This window comes from Giraffa tippelskirchi, chromosome 13 (assembly GCF_054371585.1).
Source record: "Giraffa tippelskirchi isolate mGirTip1 chromosome 13, T2T-mGirTip1v1.2.pri, whole genome shotgun sequence".
NCBI classification, from domain to species: Eukaryota; Metazoa; Chordata; class Mammalia; order Artiodactyla; family Giraffidae; genus Giraffa; species Giraffa tippelskirchi.
Window position 1 is genome coordinate 23,131,073 of NC_137287.1, and position 20,846 is coordinate 23,151,918.

At 40.3% G+C, this 20,846-nt stretch overlaps 1 protein-coding gene across 14 annotated transcripts in view; it reads right to left on the reverse strand.

The window, feature by feature from the left end:
• Positions 1-730: 730 nt before the first annotated feature.
• REXO5 (RNA exonuclease 5) overlaps positions 731-20,846 on the reverse strand; it is a 58,731-nt gene continuing 38,615 nt past the window's right edge. For 4 of the 14 annotated variants that reach the window (XM_081554596.1, XM_081554601.1, XM_081554595.1 and 1 more), the window contains exons 14-22: positions 17,170-17,274; positions 16,568-16,705; positions 11,857-11,949; positions 11,010-11,226; positions 10,599-10,783; positions 9,334-9,452; positions 6,096-6,173; positions 2,389-2,515; positions 731-1,290 (exon numbers count right to left, since the gene is read on the reverse strand). In XM_081554596.1, coding sequence (XP_081410722.1) covers positions 1,201-1,290; positions 2,389-2,515; positions 6,096-6,173; positions 9,334-9,452; positions 10,599-10,783; positions 11,010-11,226; positions 11,857-11,949; positions 16,568-16,705; positions 17,170-17,274 — 1,152 coding nt within the window. In that variant the 3' untranslated portion in view covers positions 731-1,200. Of the gene's footprint in view, positions 1,291-2,388; positions 2,549-5,907; positions 6,174-9,333; positions 9,453-10,598; positions 10,844-10,989; positions 11,227-11,856; positions 11,950-16,567; positions 16,706-17,169; positions 17,275-20,846 lie in introns of those variants that run through there. The other 10 variants (XM_081554594.1, XM_081554599.1, XM_081554593.1 and 7 more) reach the window with 4 other exon arrangements.

Consider the following 20,846-nt stretch of genomic DNA (forward strand, 5'->3'; position numbering starts at 1 on the left):
GTTAATTGGGACTCATTTGAGAACATGTAACATTGATCCTCCTCTTACTCCACAGTTTTCTGAATCATATAGAGGGGTTTCCCGCCCACTCCCCATTAAGAGTTTACACCTTTGTTAAGTTGTAATCGTTAGCATTTATCCAGGTTAACCTTGACTAGCACTGCCTTACATTGAGGATCTGCAGGTGTTTTTCCTCACTGAAAAACAAAATTGAGTAACCATCAGATTCTGTTTCTGATTCAGGTGCTGGAGTTATCACATCCTTCTCTGTATTCCTCTCTTTGAAAACTGAGCCTGCTCTTCTACCACCCACCTTCCCTACAACTTTTAACATAAATATTGCATATTGCCAAAGGAAGCCATTCAGCAGTTGCTGTGGTTTTTTCCCCCAACACATTTATTCTGGGAGAAGTGTCTTCCTTCTGACCCTGGTCCTAGCCCCTTGAGTCTGTTATTAATTGCTCTTACCTGTTGCACTAATGAATATAATACTAGGTTTCAAAGGAGGGATTTGAAGCAATAGGCAAATGGGGGTTGGATAAACTGGTCCTACAAATAAGATACCCTGCCTTATCCCGCTGAGGTGATGAGTCCACTACTCATGTGACCCTCCACCTTTGTGGATTCCTCTTGGTTTGTGACCAGCGTGTCTGTTTCTTGAAGTTGTACAAACTTGTTGACAAAAGTCAATACTTTGATTTGTATTCTCTGCACTGTTGCACTCTCCAAATGGCTCCTTGAATATTTTTATTAACTTGTTACACACATTATTGTCTACTTTTTTATTTGGAAGGTAACCTGCTGTTGGACTTAATAAATTTGTTTACTTGACTAATGACAGTTCTGCAAGAAACAAGAAAACACCCCCCAAACAAAAAAATACCTGCGACTTCATTCTGGGGTGAGCTTTACCCACCAGGAGCCTCTTCCAACATAATGGATGGCAAATCCTGTGCTTTGGATAACCGTCCAGATCATACAGTATCCCCAGCAACAAATACGGATGTCGATCTCCCACTCACCAAGCTTAACGGCTTTTCAAGTCCCAGTACTTCTAGGCAAGAAGCAAATGCATCCTCACAAGGCCACTACCTAAACAATCTTACCACCTTATCAACTGATGTGGATTCCCATGAAGAATAAAAAGTGAATTAGAACTCTTTTAATAGTTGGCTCCTATATCTACTAGGTTGGCAGTGATTAAGGCAAAGGAGGCAAGCTGAAAACTGTCAGTGCTACTCTTCTGTGATCTTTGGCAAGTAGTGAAATTCTGAGTTTCCTTTTAGTCATCTGTAAAATCAAGAGAGACTGTTATTTCTATCAATGTTAGGATTTAAAAGAACATCCATGATTTATAAAGCACCTAAGACACAAAAGTTTAGTAAAGTTTCCAAAGGCTGTTAAAATGCAGGGAATCCAGATAATAGGAGGATTGGAATGGTCACATATGACCTTTCAAAAGTCACTGCCTCTCTTGGGGACTCAACTTCCCTATGCCAAATTGGGAGGATGGTGGGCTTAGAGTAACATGGTCCCTAATGGCTACCTCTGGCTCTTACATTCTAGAAGTCTAACTGTGGTAGACCTTGTTGTTTAGTCACTAAGTCATGTCAGACTCTTTTGCGACCCCATGGACTATAGCCCACCATGCCCCTCTGTCCATGGGATTTCCCAGGCAAGAATACTGGAGTGGGTTGCCATTTTCTTCTCCAGCGGATCTTCCCAACCCAGGGATTGAAACTGCATCTCCTGCATTGACAGGTGGATTCTTGTCCATTGAACCATCAGGAAATCTAGGGGATGACTTTTTCCTCACTTAAAAAATATGTACTTATTTTCCCAGTTGGCTCTTGGGCTTGTGTCTTCTTCGGCTTTTTGAGTTACTGAGCTCAGCCAGGGCCTTACAAATAGAGGTATGGGAAATAATAAAGTGAATATTACTGATTTGGGTGCTTGTATAGAATACGGGGCCATTTATTCAAAGTGTCATCATGGTGCTATGTGGCTAAAAACCAATTTTTAACTAGATGAGGGATAAGCAACTAACACTATTACCAGGTAAGTATGTGGAATGGTATACTGAAAGTAGTTCTGAGGGTTCAGAGTACTGTAGTCACCTCAGCACTGGCCTCTTCCTTCCTCTCAAATCCAGCTGCCAAAGTACATGGCTGGGTTAGCTTTGGTAGTCATTCTCTCTAACTCTGGATTTTGACCTAGACCCTAAAGGGTTACTCTGCCTGGGAAGTTAAGGCAAGGGAGCCAGCCTAACCTCTCCCACCTCCTTTCCTTTGCTGTGACTTCCAAGGATGCCCTCTCTTATGAAAGCTATAAGGCTCTTATGTGGGTTTAACATTCTTCCTGTGTAACATTCCTTGATTCTCTTCTTACCTTGTGGGATGCTGAGAAAGTCTTAGTGAAATATGGCAGCAATGCAGTCAGCAGCAGAGCAGCTAACTCTAATGTTCTGTAATCCATGCTGATGAGGACTCTGGGGCCATGTTTATCTGGGGTGTTGCTGCTGAGAATGCGAGTATATTACAATACAGAGCTACAAAATAATAACGGTACTAGTGTGAGACAAGACAGAATAAGACACAGACACAAGGCTCTGAATACACAGACTACAGTGCAGCCTCCTTTACTGTGTAAGTAAAGATAGGTAATTGGATAAAATCTAAACATTTGGTGGAAAGTTGCCTATGCCAAAACAAGTTCTAGGAGGAATAAAGGTATATATGTAAAAAGTCATTTAAAAAATATATGCAATATAATCAGTGGATATTAAATTATCTCTGGATCAGTCAAGACTTTTTACGCATAAAAGCAAATAGAAAAAAATCATGATAGATAAGAACAGACTTCTAAAACTGTCTTAAAAAACTAGAAACACTTTTGCAATAATTGACAAATGAACACTACATTTGTAAAGAGAACTTAAAAATTCCGAATGGAAAATCATTATGGAAAAGACAACAGAAACATGGGCAAAGGATAGGGACAACTCTAAAGAAAAACAATTGGCCAAAAGCTTCTGGAAAAAATAGTAGATGACAATCTAAAGGGTATTCGAATAAATAGGTTTTAAATCCTAAATTAAACCTATAATGAACAACTTTTAAAAATCTATCAAATTGACAAAGATTTGAAAAATCAATGCTAGCAAACAAGGTGAAAACTTCTGGAATTAAAAAAACCTTCAGTGATTCATACTCTTCAGCCCAATTAAATTCACTTCTAGGAATTTTTCCTCAAGAAATAATTATCTGCCAAAGATGTGCAAGGATATGATTGGCAGCATCATTTGGGGACAACTTGGGACTGGTTTAAAAATTATGGCACACATCAGCATGTTGGAATATTATGCAGCTATTAAAAACTGCTTTTGAATAGTGGAAAATGTATGATAGAAGATTGTAAAATAGTGGTAGTTACTGACTCTGGTGGGGTTAGATATGATTTTAACTTTTCTGGGTATTTCAAGTTTCCATTAATGGGTTTTCTTTATAATAGAGAAGAGGATTTACAAAAAGGGGGAGACAAAAGGAAATGAAAATAACATGGCTGAGTGTTTTACTAAACAACCCCATTATGGGTGAGGAGGCTAGAAAGTTTGGGAGTAGTATGTTCAAAGCCTAAACCAAGTATTCTGTGAAAATCCCTCGAGTTGCTTTTTTCCCCCACATGAGAAGTTGCTTCTCCAGCAGCTGCCTTGGCAGCTCAGCATTGGCTGCCTAGAAGGGTGTGGGAGGAAAAATGCACAAACACACTTATGAATGGAATGTGTTTTGCAAGAGGCCAAGTTGGCAGCTTTGGCTTCCAAAAGGTGGGAGCATCAGAAAGAACAATGTGTGCAGACTGGAGCCTAAAGAGACTTTATGGTCTGGGCCTATCTCTGCAGTTCTAGAGTTGGGGGCCCACTGGGAAACTTCACCCCGCCCATCGAGGAAAAGGAATAGCCTTGGCTGTCCCTAGGAGCAAAGGGAGTGCTCTTGGCACAGGGAGCCTTCATCTACTCTCTGAGTCTGCAGTTCAAAGATGATCCTCAATAAAATGTAGGCTTTCCCTAATTTAATTCTCATAACCACCTTATGAAGTAGGTCATTATGTTGCCATCTTTAAAATGAGGAAACAGAGAGTTCCCTGGTGGTCTAGTGGTTAAGATTCCACACTTTCACTGCTGTAGCCTGGGTTCAGTTCTGTTTGGGGAACTGGCAAGCTGTGTGCTGTGGCCAAAATGAAAAAAAATTTTAAATGAGAAAACTGAGGCTCAGGGAGGGAAAATAACTCATAACACATTCCACTATTCAGTCATTTTTCACAAACTGAATCTTTGAATATTCATATCCTTAAAAGTAGATACATCCTCATTTTACAGAGCTGTGGGAATGGGCTCAAACAAGGTTAAGTGACTGGCCCAGCAGCAGAGCTGAAGTGCCAACCTTTAGGCAGACATTTATTTTGTGTCTAAGGACTTGAGTCTCAAGAGATAAACAGCAGCTAACCTCCCACAGCTTTGGAGTTCTGCAGTAGGAAAGAATCCAGCAACCCTGTTTCAAGATGTTCTCAAGGCCTTGCAGCTGAGGTCAGCAGTACACCTAGGGAATTTTGCTCTTTACAAGGGAACTTCAAATGGTAGTATCTCAATCCAAAATCAAGCTCTTCAGTTTGGGCTTCTGGTTCCCAACTTCCAGATCTTGTGGAAGCTGCATTTAAAGGATTAAACATGGACTCAAATGCCCAACCTTGAGAATTAATTTTAAGTAAATTATTTTTTTCTGATTATAAAACAAATTTATGCTGATTTTAAAAAACAAACCAGCCTACTTTCAGAAAAGCATTTGGTAAAATTGAACCTGCCAATCCCACCAGCCAGAGATAAAAACTGTTCATATTTTGCCATATAGCCTTCCAGGTTTTGTTCCAAGCCTGTGCATATCTTTTTTTCTAGTCAACTATACTATACTATTCTGTAACTCTCCATGCATTATACAACCTCTGATATACTATAAATGCATAATTTCATCTTCACAACAATCCTGTAAGATGTGTACCATTGTTATGTACCAAGCACAGAGATGTTAAATAATTTATTCAAGTTCACACAACTAAAAGTAGGAAAGCTGGAATTCAGAGTCAGGTAGTCTGGATCCAGAGGTCTACTGCTGCTGCTTGTAGATCTTTCACACACACATGATTTTTAAAGAATAGAATTTCACTGAACAACCCCATGGCATCTCCTCCATACATGTTTCATTACTGTAGGATAAAACTCTAGGAGTAGAACTGCTGGGTCCCAGGGTAGGGAGCAATTTACAAAGTTTTTTGGAATGATACATACTGCTTGACAGATTAGTTCATCTTTTCAGAAGGGCAGCTAGTATCTCTATCAGTTTTGGAACTGTGTGTGCCTATGCCTATGTCCTTTCCAATACAGAATGTTGATAATTTGAAAGTTAATACTTAAAAAAGCAAAGGTTTTTTACTGAAATTGAAGCTTCTAGGTTAGGACCGCTGGTGTTGGAGGCCTACTGGTAAAGGATAACACTGCAGTCACTCTGGAAGGAAGCATTCCTAAAAATTGAACTGAAAGAGGGTTTCCTGGGTTGGTTAAGAGCTAAGAGTCTTCTACTTTCCTCTGTGGACCTACCAGATTTTCAGTCAACCTTTTTCTTTCAATTTTATAACAGTCATTCAATAGTAGTTTGCCTTACAGAAATTTGCTTCACAGATGTTACAACTTTGACAAACTACATACTGTCTGGGTTTTCTCTTCCTGGTTTCCTTACTTGTATACAGTATACCATTTAATAGGAGTGCTACATGAAATGAGCACCTGCTAGAATACTTGTATATAAACCCACTGACACCAAAGAAAGTACAAACTGGTATCCTCCCCTTACGCTAAGATGAGGTTTGAATTTTAGGTATTTATTGAAAATTTGTACATGCCATATAAATGGACTACACTCTTAAGTGAATACAATGTTTCCACAAACTGTCTGCTATATAGAAAGGTCTGGCAGCCTGACCACATTTTCTGCCATTGCCCACAAGGGATTAAGAAATGACACCTGGAAAGTGGTGGGCAGACTCACAAACACATGCTTGGAGTGGTGCTTTCCTCTTCATCTTTTATTCCCATCAGTCCTAGGCCAGAGAGCGATCCATGAGCGCTGTAATGGAGGAGGAGTAAAGACAGTTAACCATTCATTCAACCCTGTTGACAAAAAGTAAGGTAAAGGAGAAAGGGGTTTTTTTGTATGTGTATGTGCCATGGGGGGAGGGCCAGGTAGGTAGACAGACTATGGAAAGCTGCCTGCTGAAAATAGTTCAACGGAAAGAATACTGACTAGTCCCAGATGCCCAGAATCAAATCACTGCTCAGCCACTTAACAGATGTGAGGCACATCTCTACTAAGGGTGAATGACCTCAAACTCAGTTTCTTCAACTATAAAGAAATAGTAAATATTTAAATTACTATCTCACAGGGCTTTGGGAAGGACTGTAGATTGTAACAGCTAACATATTAATGTAGATGGAGCACTTACTGCAAGTCAAGCAGTAAGAACTTTATATGTGTCCTCATTTACTCCTCCCAAACAGCTTATGTACCTTGAGTAGGTACTGCTGTAGGTAACAGTCTGTCATCAGAATCCTTTTAAAATGCTGTTAGAATGTTGTTTTGCTAAAAATACTTCCGTAGCACCTATCACATGCCAGACACTGTTTAAAAACTTTACGTTAACTTTTAATTATGTTGTGAAACACCCAGCACATTGCTTAGAATTTAGGAGTCACCTGGTATATTTTAGTTTCCTGCGACCTCATAGTGAATACTCATGGAATTGAGTGAGAGGGCTGAGGTGCTCTCCAAGGCAGAGGAGGCAGAAATGAGCAAAGACAAACACAGAATCTGTCTCCACCTGATGTCTGAACTTAAGCTAACAAGCCACAGGCCTTTTGGGTATGGCGAACTGGAGTTCTGAGTGCTGGAGAGTGGCTCTGGAACTAGAGACAATCATAATTCAAATATGGTAAAGAATCCACCTGCAATGTAGGAGACCAGGGTTTGATCCCTGGGTCAGGAAGATTCTCTGGAGAACGGAATGGCAACCCACTCCAGTAATCTTGCCTGGAGAATCCCATGGACAGAGGAGCCTGGTGGGCTATAGTCCATGGGGTCACAAAGAGTCAGACATGACTGAGCGAGTAGCACTTCACACTTCATAATTCAAGTATTAATTGTGCACTTACTAGCTGTGTGACCTTAGGCAAGTTGCTTAACCTGAGCCTTTTCCTCATCTTATTAAAATGGAGATGCAATAACCTTAACCAAAACTGCACGTAAAACACTTAGCAGTACTTGACATTTATTAAGGGTTTGATGAATTACAGCAATTATTAAGAGCTGAGTCAAGCTCCCAGCATGAGGGAAAACCTTCTACTCTCCTTGCTACTCCTTCCTGAGCCACTTTTACTGTTTCCCAAATATTATCTGCTGGCATCATGGAGACACTGCACAGATGAGGGCAAAAGAAGCCAGTCACACAGCAGGCTTATAGCCTGAGGAAATAACTCCTGCTGCTGCTGCTGCTGGCTACAGATCATTATGACTACAGAAATGAGTAACTTTTGAAACAAAGGACTAACATCAGGTTTCGTTACTACAGGATTTGCTGTTTCCAGTTTTCTCCTGACTTGTCAAACATGCCTTTGGGACCTTTGCCTCAGTCAGAACTTAAGCCTTTTTGCTTCCTGACCCAGTGTTCCCGCCTCTAAGCCCTCATCCCCTGAGAACATCCCAACCACTTCTAGAAGAAGAAAGCTTTGACCCTCTCTTGGCTTAGTTTACCTACACAATGGGGAACTACAAGCTAAGTATTCTACTTGGTACATGAAGACTTGCCTATTTTACCCCAACCTCCATACCACTGGCTCTGAGAAGTTTTGTCCAGGCAAGTTTGTCCCTTTTAGAGACCACACTGTTAACCAAAAAAGCTTTTTTTTCCTTCTTTGGCAATTTTGGGTTACTTTTTAACCTCTTACTGTTAAGTCAACCTATAAGCCTGTTTAAAGTGTATCAGTCCAAGATTTTTTTTTTTTGCTGTAAATACCTAGTAATTATTTCTGTTTCTCAGAGACAGTAATTCTCTTAAGCTGCCCAGCAGGTAGCCTATTTCACTAGTAGCCCTAATGCATGTTATAAGAATTTTATGACAGGAAATTAACTTCTGATCCAGGATTCAAGGCCTGAGGCATTCATGTTTCAACACCTGGAACCCTGGGCCTGTGAAATAATCCTAGAATGTCAGAATTTTAAGGGACTTATTAGAAATAATACAATCCAGTGATTTTCAAACTGCTTATTTCAAAAGAGCCACTGCCCTCTTTCACTCCTCCCCCAATACACATGTTCATTCATATACCTACTCACCCATTTCAGAACTGCTCATCTTTATGCCTCAGTAAAGATTTAACATCAAAATTTTTCTCTTTAATAAAGGGTTTTATAGTTTAAAGAACTGATCCCTGGTGGCTCAGTGGTGAAGAATCTGCTTGGAATGCAGGAGACCCGGGTTCGCTCCCTGGGTTGGGAAGATCCCCTGGAGAAGGGAATGGCAACCCACTCCAGTATTCTTGCCTGGGAAATTCCATGGAGCCTGGTGGGCTATAGTCCATGGGGTTGCAAAGAGTCAGACATGACTGAGCTATTATTAACACTTTCACTTTCATAGTTTAAAGTATTTGAAAATTACTGATTTATTCTAAATCCCTCATCTTACCAAAGGGAAACAGATCCATAATGGGAAGGTGGCTTGGCCACTACTTGTCAGAAAAGTTAAGTGATACAGCTGGGACTAGACCCAGAGTCCTGCTCCACTATTCCTCAGGCTTAGAATCAAAAAAACAGGCCCTATCTCTTAAAAGTTAACAGAACCGGTAAAGGGGGGAAGGGCAGGGAAGACAGGAACACATTCCTTATATGTATGTGAGAAAGGTAGGCTCTGGTCACATCTGAGCCTGTGTCTTGCCTAGCACTTCTTGACCACTTTTACTCAAGTGCTTCTTGTTCTAGAGAGGCTGCAGGATCTAAGATCTCTGCCTTTAAACTGAGATGAGCTTCTCCTTGAGGGACCACAAAGTGTAGTTATAGAAGAGCAAATACATGTAAAATGGGAATACAATAACCTATCTCTTAGAACTGTGAGAGTTAAAGAGATGATTCATTTCAGTCTTCATTTATGTGCCTGGATATCAACAAAAGGCCTTTCTCCAAGAAAAGTTTAAGTACAGAGGTCAGAATCATGAAGGAACAACCCTTCAATCCTTACCTCTTGGTTCCTGGCAGCAAGATCAGGCAGAGGGTGCCTGAGCACAGGTTGTGGTACAGCTTTCCTATCTTCCGGCCCCAGCGCCAGGCGACTATCTTTGGGTGGTCCATCTTCAGCATCTAGGATCAAAGCCAGATATAGACACTCAGCCAGGGTACCCACTGCTCACTTTTGGACAGACTGCAACATTCCTCCTCTGGCTCCCAGGAAAGGCTCTGTTTAAATCCTCAGTGTGAAGCCAGAATCTATACTGTAGGGTTCCCAGTCCATCCCAGCATCCCCAGGCTTTCAAGTCAGTTTAGGACAGCTGCTGTCCATTCCTCCAGATGGATCTTCCAGGGCCCTGAGTTAGGGGAACCAAATCACTAAGGAGAGCTCTAGTCTGGTCTCTGCTATTAAGTATATTTGTGACCTGGGCAAGTCATTCACTAGCTCTCATCTCTATTTCTCATCTGCTAAATGTGGGACATGAGACTAGGGCAGGGTTTCCCAAACTTAAGCCACTCACCTTCTTTCTTCACCCTTCTGTTGGCTATTCCCTAATGGTTTTCTTTAAAGTGAATCAATTTCTTCCTTAGCTTCATCTAAGTAATACTAGGGATCCCTGGTGGCCCAGATGGTAGAGTCTGCCTGCAATGCAGGAGACACAGGTTTGATGCCTGGGTCAGGAAGATTCCCCTAAAGAAGGAAATGGCACCCCACTCCAGTATTCCTGCCTAGAAAATCCCATGGATGGAGGAGCCTGGCAGGCTACATACCATGGGGTCACAAAGAGTTGGACACGACTAAGGGACTTCACTTTCACTTTTAAAGTAATACTGTCCATGAAATCATAGGTTCAATGTGGTGGTTGTTACCATAAATAAATGTTAGAAAAATAAGTTCATAACTATAAAAAACTGAAAAAAAGAGGTCCACCTATGCCCACCAAAAATCATCTTATGTATATATATACACACTACACTTCAGGAAACCTTAGATCACTTAAGACTTGTCCAGCTCTCCAACTTCCTGTATCAGCCCCTCAAAATCCCTTGGAGAGCCACCTAGAAAACTTGATTTTAGCAAGTTTGGAGGGGACAAAGTATGAGATATCTTGGAGAAAGAAAGGTGTGTCCAGGGCTGGAAGAAGCTGGAGAGTGAAGACTAGTGCCAGGACTCTCGACTAATTTCCATAAACATCAGAAGGCCAATGCCAAGACCGAGCAAACTAAAGTAGCCAGCTACCTTTCCCCTCAAGCCCCAGGATACATTCATTAACTCACCTCCAAGGCCACCTTCTCCAAAGGGGGAGGTATGACACGAACCCCTGGTAGCCTTGATTCTCGAGGTAAGCCCCTGAGCCAGGCATGGAGGTGCCTGGGGGTTAGGGCATGCCTGCCTTTCAGCTTCCAGTCCTTGCCCGTGAGAATGTTGAGGGCCCTCTGGGCACTGTCAAATGTTTTGAATCCTGAAAACAAGAATACTCTGTTCTGTTATTAAGGACCAGAAAAACAAACCAAAAACAAAACTGATCACCATCCAAGTTGGAGTTCACCTGGAGCCAAGGAAGGACAAAATCAGGGGATGCTGACCTGATCCAGCCCAGGAGAGCCTATTTGGTGAACATTCCCTTTCTCTGACCTCACCATCGCTAATCTCCTTCCCCAAGGCTACATTTGGTGGCATAGACTTACTCAAGAAACAATATCTTTTCTTCTTTCCACTTTTAAGATCTTTAGGCAAGATCACAGCTTCCAGGCCCAGGAAGAGGCTAGACTGTTGCAACAGGTGTTCTTTGAAGGTTTCACTCACTCCAGACAGGTATATACTACCTCGGTTCTCAGAATCTTGTTCCAGCTCACTCACAAGGGTGTCACAATCAAGGGTGAGTTCTGTCACAGGCCTCTGCACCTAACCAAGGGAAGATGGCATTATTGGTAGAAAAGTCACTACTTCAATCCCCAGGCCTGTTACAAACTAGCAAGTAACTTAATTCTTCACTTTCCTTATCTAGATACAGAGGCTAGTGATAACTGACCCAAAGGACTATGGTAGAAACTTACATAATAGATGAATAAATACAAAATGTAAATATTTTTGTGTAAATAATACTCTCTTCCCCTTCCTTCTCACCCCACCACTTGCAATGGAAATCAGTTCTCTGCCTTCTACACCAATGAAATTCTGTTTAATTACATAAGAAACATCAAGATACCATTGATTCCCCTGAAAGCTAAAGGGCAACCATAAAACAAACCATTTGGATCTAAGTAGTGATAAGGAGTACAAGGAAGATGCCAATGCAGCCCAGGTTGATTTTGACAAAAATGAAAGTTATCATGTGCCAGGTCACCACTATAAGAACACCAGGCTTGATGAAGACTTTCCATAACAGAAAGTCTCATGTCTAAGCTTCTGGATGGTGCTTGTCTAAGCTGTTATGTCTGACAGCACTGTAAATATAAGGTTGAGTAAATACGGGTACAAAAAATACAGGGTTGAGTGAAGGGTACTACTTTATGCTTTCTCTGGTGACCTTACCTTGATGCAGGAACCCTCTACCAGCCTGCCATCCAAAGACTCTATGGCCAGCTGGGCAGCTTCCAGGACTTCATATTGTATACAGAGATGTGGCTGCAGAAACACCAAGAATTTCTTACTTTGGCTTTGCAGGCTCAAACTTCTGGAGAAGGGGCTGGGAATAGAGTCCCCCTAAACTACAGTAGCCAAAGTCACCAGAATGGATGTCCCTGCTGTGCTGGGCTAGACAGTGATCACAGACTGTCATTTTATGTGGAATCACCACATGCAGGACCTGGTTTCTCAGAAAATAACCTTAAATTTGTCACTTAAAATTGAAGCCTTCTCTCTCTGGGTGGTATGGGGTAAGTAACAAAGTTATTTACTGCCCAAATTGCTTTTAATATTATTTATTATTAATCACTAAAGTTATCACTGCACGTCACAGGCAGAGATTCCCATTTGTCTTATTTTAAGTAAGCAGCTTTCCCACAAACTTTGGGAGGTTAAGTTCTTCCACTGGATTTGTATCTTCAAATTTATTGCTTTTCCATTTGATTAACCAGAATAGCTAAATCTATATGATAGTGTGAGCCATAGCATCATCATAAAGATTAAAGTGCTCCCATAGAAAAGCTTCATTTTATTGGATTTGACAACGATTTCTTGAATATGACACCAAAGGCACAAGCAACAAAATAAAAAAAGGAGAGAGAGAAAACTTAATCAAAATTAAAATGTGCATCAAGGAAGAACCATCAACAATGTCAAAAGGCAGCAGAAAGAATGGGAGAAAATATTTGCAAATCACATATCTACTGAAGGAGTCAAAATATATAGGGGACTTCCCTGCTGATCCAGTGGCTAAGACTCCATGCTCCCAATGCAGGGGAGCTGGGTTTGATCCCTGGTCATGGAACTAAATCCTATATGCTGCAACTAAAAACTTTGCATGTCCCAACAAAGATCAAACTGCAAGTAAGACCTGGTATAGCCAAATAAATAAGTACTAAAAAAATTAAATATATAGAGAACTACTAAGACTCAACAACAAAAACATCAAACAAGCCAATTAAAAAATAGGCAAAGGACTTGGAGAGGCATTTCTCCAAAGAAGATATACAAATGGCCAATAAACATACACAGATACTCAACATCACTAATCATTAGGGAGGTGGAAGTCAAGAAAAACCACAAGATATTACTTCACACCCATTGATGCTGCTGCTGCTAACTCGCTTCAGTTGTGTCCGACTCTGTGTGACCCCATAGATGGCAGCCCACCAGGCTCCCCCGTCCCTGGTATTCTCCAGGTAAGAACACTGGAGTGGGTTGCCATTTCCTTCTCCAATGCATGAAAGGGAAAAGTGAAAGTGAAGTCGCTCAGTCGTGTCCGACTCTTAGCGACCCCATGGACTGCAGCCTACCAGGCTCCTCCGTCCATGGGATTTTCCAGGCAAGAGTACTGGAGTGAGTTGCCATTGCCTTCTCCCATTAGGATGGATCAAAACAAAAAATGCCCCCCAAACCAAAGACAACAAAAATAATCAAGTGTTGGGGGAATTCCCTTGTGGTCTAGTGGTTAGGATTCTGTGCTTCCAGTGCTGGGGGCACAGGTTCCATCCCTGGTCAGGGAACCAAGATCTCACATGGGGTTCCCACCCCTCCACACCCCCCCAAAAAAACCAAACACCAAGTGTCAGCTGGAATATGGAGAAGCTGAAATCCTTGGCATTGCAGGTGCAAATGTAAAATGGTACATCTGCTATAGAAAACAGTATGGTAGTTCCTCAAAAAATGAAACACAGAATTATCATTTAACCCAGAATTTCTATTTTAGTGTATATACCCAAAAGAACTGAAAACGGGGACTTAGACGCTTTTACATCCATGCTCATTTCATAGTAGCACTATTCAGAATGGCTAAAAAGAGGAAACAATTCAAATATTCATCAATGGATGAGTGGATAAACAAAATGTGGTATAATCATACAATGGTATATAATTCAGCCTTGAAAAAAACTCTGATACATACTACATCATGCGTGAACCCTGAAGATATTATGCTAAGTGAAACAAGACAGACACAAAAGGACAAATATTGTAGGATTCCACTTACATGATAACACAAGAGTAGTCAAATTTATAAGATAGGAAATATGATAGTATCTAACAGGCCTGGGGGAAAGGAGACTGGGAAGTTACTGTTTAATGGGTACAGAGTTTCAGTATGAGATGATGAAAAAGTTCTGGAGACAATGTACTTAAATAACACTGAACTATATTTAAAAATGGTTAAAAAGGCAAATTGTATGTGTATTGTACAAAAAGAAAAAAAGACAAGACTTACAGGAACGAGTTCCAGTCCCTTGACATACCCTTTCCATCCCTCAGTCCATCTTCCCAGGGATATCTTTTTATTTCTATTTTTAGATGTAGGAAAGACATTAATAAAATATTTATGGAAAGAACATTTTAAACACTTAGGATTCTGCACTTAGATCACTATAGAGACTTTAATTTTTGCTTCATTTTAATAGTTACTAAAACTAATAGTTATTATAATGTTATATTGAATAGCTATTACACGTAATAGCTTATTGCACCAGATAACAGTTGCCTATGTCAAAATTATAAAGGTACTAAAAATTTATAGTGAACAATCTTCTCCTAACCTGCTTCCAATCACCTAGTTCCTCTCTCCTTGGAGGCCCTCATTATGTCCTTCTAAAAAAGTAGGAGTTTTTAAAACCATGTATAAGTATTATTTCTTAAAAAGTAAAAGTAATTAAACTATCAGGTTTTTTTCCCCAGTGATTCAGTGGTAAAGAATCTGCCTGCAATGCAGAAGACACAAGAGACATGGATTTGATCCCTGGGTCAGGAATATCCCCTGAAGGAGGGCGTGGAAACCCATTCCAGTATTCCTGAGTGGAGAATCCCATGGACTGAGGAGCATGGTGGGCTATAGTCCATATGGTCACAAAGAGTCAGACACAACGGAAGTTGATTGAACATGTACTCACACACACAACAAACTAATAAACAAACCTTAACTCCAAGACATTAGAGAGCTAATAGCAACAAAAAAAGAGGTGGTGTTCCTCCAGTATCTTAACTCAGTTATGAGCATACTTTGGATTTTAAGCCCTACAGACTTCCAACACATGGAAGCTACTGCTCTTTTTGAAAGGGCATTTTATCATTTAAAGCTGAGGTCACAAGCAGGTACCTAATGTACATAAGGTACATTAAACCAGTAGATACAACTTTTGTCTGACCTACGTGAACTTCCAGATGTTCAAGCTGGTTTTAGAAAAGGCAGAGGAACCAGAGATCAAATTGCCAACATCTGCTGGATCATCGAAAAAGCAAGAGAGTTCCAGAAAAACATCTATTTCTGCTTCATTGACTATGCCAAAGCCTTTGACTGTGTGGATCACAATAAACTGTGAAAAATTCTGAAAGAGATGGGAATACCAGACCACCTGACCTGCCTCTTGAGAAACCTGTATGCAGGTCCAGTTAGAACTGGACATGGAACAACAGACTGGTTCCAAATAGGAAAAGGAGTACGTCAAGGCTGTATATTGTCACCCTGCTTATTTAACTTATATGCAGAGTACATCATGAGAAACACTGGGCTGGAAGAAGCACAAGCTGGAATCAAGATTGCCAGGAGAAATACCAATAACCTCAGATATGCAGATGACACCACCCTTAGGGCAGAAAATGAAGAGGAACTGAAGAGCCTCTTGATGAAAGTGAAAGAGTAGAGTGAAAAAGTTGGCTTAAAGCTCAACATTCAGAAAATTAAGATCATGGCATCCGGTCCCATCACTTCATGGCAAATAGATGGGGAAACAGTGGAAACAGTGTCAGACTTTATTTTTCTGGGCTCCAAAATTACTGCAGATGGTGACTGCAGCCATGAAATTAAAAGATGCTTACTCCTTGGAAGGAAAGTTATGACCAACCTAGACAGCATATTAAAAAGCAGAGACATTACTTTGCCAACAAAAGTCCTTCTAGTCAAGGCTATGGTTTTTCCAGTGGTCATGTATGGATGTGAAAGCTGGATTATAAAGAAAGCTGAGCGCCAAAGAATTGATGCTTTTGAACTGTGGTGTTGGAGAAGACTCTTGAGAGTCCCTTGGACTGCAAGGAGATCCAACCAGCCCATCCTAAAGGAGATCAGTCCTGGGTGTTCACTGGAAGGCCTGATGTTGAAGCTGAAACTCCAATATTTGGCCACCTGATGAGAAGAGCTGACTCATTGGAAAAGACCCTGATGCTGGGAAAGATTGAGGGCAGGAGGAGAAGCGGACAGCAGAGGATGAGATGGTTAGATAGCATCACCAACTCGATGGATGTGGGTTTGGGTACACTCTGGGAGTTGGCGATGGACAGGGAGGCCTGGCGTGCTGCAGTTCATGGGGTCACAAACAGTTGGACATGACTGAGCGACTGAACTGAACTGAACTGAACATGATATTTAAGAAAACTGGAGGCAATATGAGTATTGGCAGATTTCTTGATTCTCAAAAAAATCATATGTCAATACTGGGCACACATTCTTGTGGGTCAACACTGTTCCCATGAAACAGAGCATGTCTCACATTCCAGTTGGTGACAATCAAGCTCACTAATATCTGTGAATGGCCGTAGAAGGCATCTGAATTTACCACAATAGATTAGAAGGTCAAAAATCTAAGTTTTCTTGTCTCATTACCTGATGTGTTTCAAGAACAAGAGTCATTAACCGGACTGGACCAAAACTCTTAAACAGCCTCTTCAGAGCCCTAAGGTTACAATTTTTGTTAAATGGCCCAGCGTAGACAGTTGACATCTCTGTCCACTTGATCTTTATCTACAAGAAAAACAACAGAATACAGTGAGGAGATGGATGTGGAAAGAGAATCAAGTCAAATCAAAAGAAATCATAAGTTGAAACATGGGATAAATCCTTTCAAGGAATTTCTCAACACAAACACCTGTCAAATGTACAAGGACTTATATACAGGGATTTCATGGCATTATTATTTGGAATAGCAAAAATTTATCAAATCCAAGTATATCCTACAATAGAAAACTATGCAGCAAAAAGATTATATAGTGTTATGAACAGATGTATAAGATATAGTGTTAAGTGAAAAAATAAAGTTGTAAAATAAGTAATCTGAGTCCCATCATAAAAATGTAATTGGTAATATACCTATAGAAAAAATTTAGAGAAATATACAGTAAACTTAACATAAGTATGTATTACTTTCCTTAATTGGAGAAGACTATAATGTCATCAAATAAATCATCTAGTAGAACCCATTCACTTACCCTTTTGTTCATCTCTTCAGTGAGGCTGCATGAAAAGGGTTCAAAAGAGAACTGCACGATGCTGAAGGGAAACAGGGGGATTTCCACTCTAGCCTGCTCAAGAACCTGTAGAAAATAACACAGCCTGGATGAGGCAGGAATCTAGTAGAGGTGCAAGAGACTTTGGGGGGCAGGGAACCAAGGGGCACAGAAGGCTTGGGTGAAACAAACAAAATCAGCCCCAGAAAAAAGTACAACTAAATGCCAAAACAATGAACACAGGTCACAGCTTTGAAGGTTCAAGCCCATGACTACAAGGAAGAGACTTGACAGCCTCAGAGAAGCAGTGTTTCTGGGGAAAAATCGGATATATAGAGAAGAGGCAATACTCTATTGGAGCCACTGCAGTGAAGGAAAAGAAAGAAATAAATCAGGACAAAAATTAAGGAAAAAAGAGAAATAAAAGATAGGAAAAGATAAAACAAATACCAATCCCTCCCAAGAGCATTATAAACTTACTCTTCCTAGCACATCTTTCTCAAAAAAAACCATCAACACTTTAAAAAAAAGAAAAAAGAGAGCATGACATCAGCAAGATAAGAGTACAAGGAAGCTTTAGGCCCTCAGTTTCCCACATACACCAATTTAATACTATGTAGGCCAAAATATCTTTGCAAGAATATAAGAGACCAGTGAACTGGTCTCAGCACCCAGACACAACAACAAGGGATCCCAGCAAAAGGAAAAGGAAAATATGCAGTTTTGTATACCCATCTATACCTGTACTATCTGACCTAGAAGAGCTCAACATGAAGGAAACTTCCCATACTGGGGATCTTCCCTCTGGACAGAAACAAGAGTGGACCATGCACTCAATGTCATGGTTAGACTAGGCATTGCCTGAGGGACTAGTTTCTGTCTCACCTGACTCAAAGCACTGACAGGACTGGCAGCCTTGTTTGGAAACCACTGAAAACAGATGCAATCATATCTTAATAATGAACTTGTAATCACTGCACATTAGAGCTGCAGTTCCAAAGGCAGATGTCAGGAGGAGCAACAGATTACAAGTTCTGAAAGGAAATGGGGACAAGCTCCTCAGGGAGTATGAGACAACTAAAAGCACCTTCACAAGCCCAGTGACAACACATCCTCAAAATAGGTTTGAGAGGTCCTGAAACCTCATTCTGAGCTGATCAGTGAAAGCTTTCCTTTCCACAATGCCAGGCCCTAACAATGGGAGAGGTAGTTGACCTAAAGAAATACAGAATGAACTAAGAAGAGAACAAAGATAGATAGCTAATGAAATCAGGAACAAAATGAGAATTTCATTAAAGAGACAGCAACTATATAAAAAAGAACCAAATAAATTCTGGAGCTGAAAAACACATTAAGTGAGTTGAAAAATTCACTAAAGGGTTTCAACATCAGACTTGATTAGGCAAACTTGAAAATATATCTTTGAAATCATTAAGTTAGAGCAAAAAGAATAAGGAAAAGCAAATAGAGTCTAAGAGGCTTATGGGGCATCACCTAGAGGACTAATATACAAAAATATAGGCATCCCAGAAGAAGAGAAAAAGGGATAGAGCGCTTATCTGAAGAAATAATGGCTGAAAAACCCCCATATCTGAGCAAAGCAAAGAACATACAAATTCAATAAACTGAAAGGACTCCAAGAAGGATAAATTCAAAGAGACCGACACAAAGACACATTACAATCAAATTTGTTAAAAGACAAAATTAAAGAGAGAATCTTGACAGCAGCAAGAGAAAAGCAATTCATCACATACAAGGAAGCTTTCATAAGCTTGTCAGTGGATTTCTTTACAGAAACCTTGCAAATAAGAAGAGAGTGAAAAATTCAAAGAGCTAAAAAACAAACAAACCCCATCAACCAAGAAAACTATCCAGCAAAACTATGCTTAAAAAGTGAAGGGAAAAAAAAACACACTTGAGGAAGTTTATTATCAGTAGGCTTGCTCTTATGAGAAATGCTAAAGGGGGGGTCCTTTAAGATGAAAGGATACTAGACAACATGAAAGTATTCCATTTAAGGTAAATACATGAACACACACATACATAATACACTTGTATTAATATAATTTTGGTGCATAAATTCACTTTTAATTATCCAGAACTTAAATTGACAAAAACATGGAAAAAATAACTACATGACTATGTTAATTGTTGTTCTGATATGGAACAATGGACTGTTTCCAAATTGGGAAAGGATTACATCAAAGCTGTATACTGTCCCCCTGTTTATTTACTTACATACAGAGTACATCATGCAAAATGCCAGGGTAGATGAAGCTCAAACTGGAATCAAGATTGCCAGGAGAAATATCAATAACCTAAGATAGCGGATGACATGACCCTTATGGCAAGAAGTGAAGAGGAACCAAAGAGCTTCTTGATGAAAGTTAAAGAGAAGAATGAAAAATTTTATGGCAAATAAACGGGGAACAATGGAAACAGTGACAGACTTTATTTTCTTGGACTCCAAAATCACTGCAGATGGTGACTGCAGCCATGAAATTAAAAGATGCTTGCTCCTTGGAAGAAAAGCTCCGACAAACCTAGACAGCATATCAAAAAGTAGAGACATTACTTTACCAAAAAGGTCCGTCTAGTCAAAGCTATGATTTTTCCAGTAGTCATGTATGGATGTGAGAGTTGGACCATAAAGAAAGCTGAGTGCCAAAGAATTAATGCTTTTGAACTGTGGTGTTGGAGAAGACTCTTGAGAGTCCCTAGGAATGCTGGAATGCAAGGAAATCAGACCAGTCAATCCTAAAGGAAATCAGTCGTGAATATTCACTGGAAGGACTGATGCTAAAGCTGAAGCTCCAATACTTTGGCCACCTGATGTGAAGAACTGATCACTGGAAAAGACCCGGATACTGAGAAAGAATGAAGGCAGGAGAAGGGGACAACAGAGGATGAGATGGTTGGATGGCACCACCAACTTAATGGACATGAGTTTGAGCAAGCTCCCAGAGATGGTGATGGACAGGGATGCCTGGCATGCTACAGTGCATGTGGTTGCAAAGAGTCGGACACGACTGAGCCACTGAACAACAACAACTAGGTTTGATACAGCTTTCCTAACAAGAAACAATCGCCTTCTAATTTCATGGCTGCAGTCACCATCTGCAGTGACTCTAGAGCCTAAGAAGAGGAAATCTGTCACTGCTTCCACATTTTCCTCTTCTATTTGCCATGAAATGATGGGACCACATGCCATGATCTTAAGCTTTTTAATACTGAGTTTTAAGTCGGCTTTTTCACTCTCCTCTTCACCCTCATTGAGAGGGTCTTTAGTTCCTCTTCACTTTCTCCCATTCAAGTTGTATCATCCACATATCTGAGGTTGTTAATGTGTACATAATATATAAAAATGCAATTTATGATATCAGTTACATAAAGTTGAGTGGTGTGGAGCTTATAGGAGTAGAATTTTTGTATGCAATTAAGTTGTTATCAGTTTAAAATAGAATGTTTTAACTTTAAGGTAACTGCAATGATAACTAGAAAGAAAATATCTACAGAACATACTCAAAAGGAAATGAGAAGGGTATCAAAGTCTGTTTCTACACACCCACACACACATACAATCAGTGAAACTCAAAGGAAGACAGTAGAAATGAGAGGAGGGACAAAAAGCTGTAAAAGATACAGAAAACAACAAAATG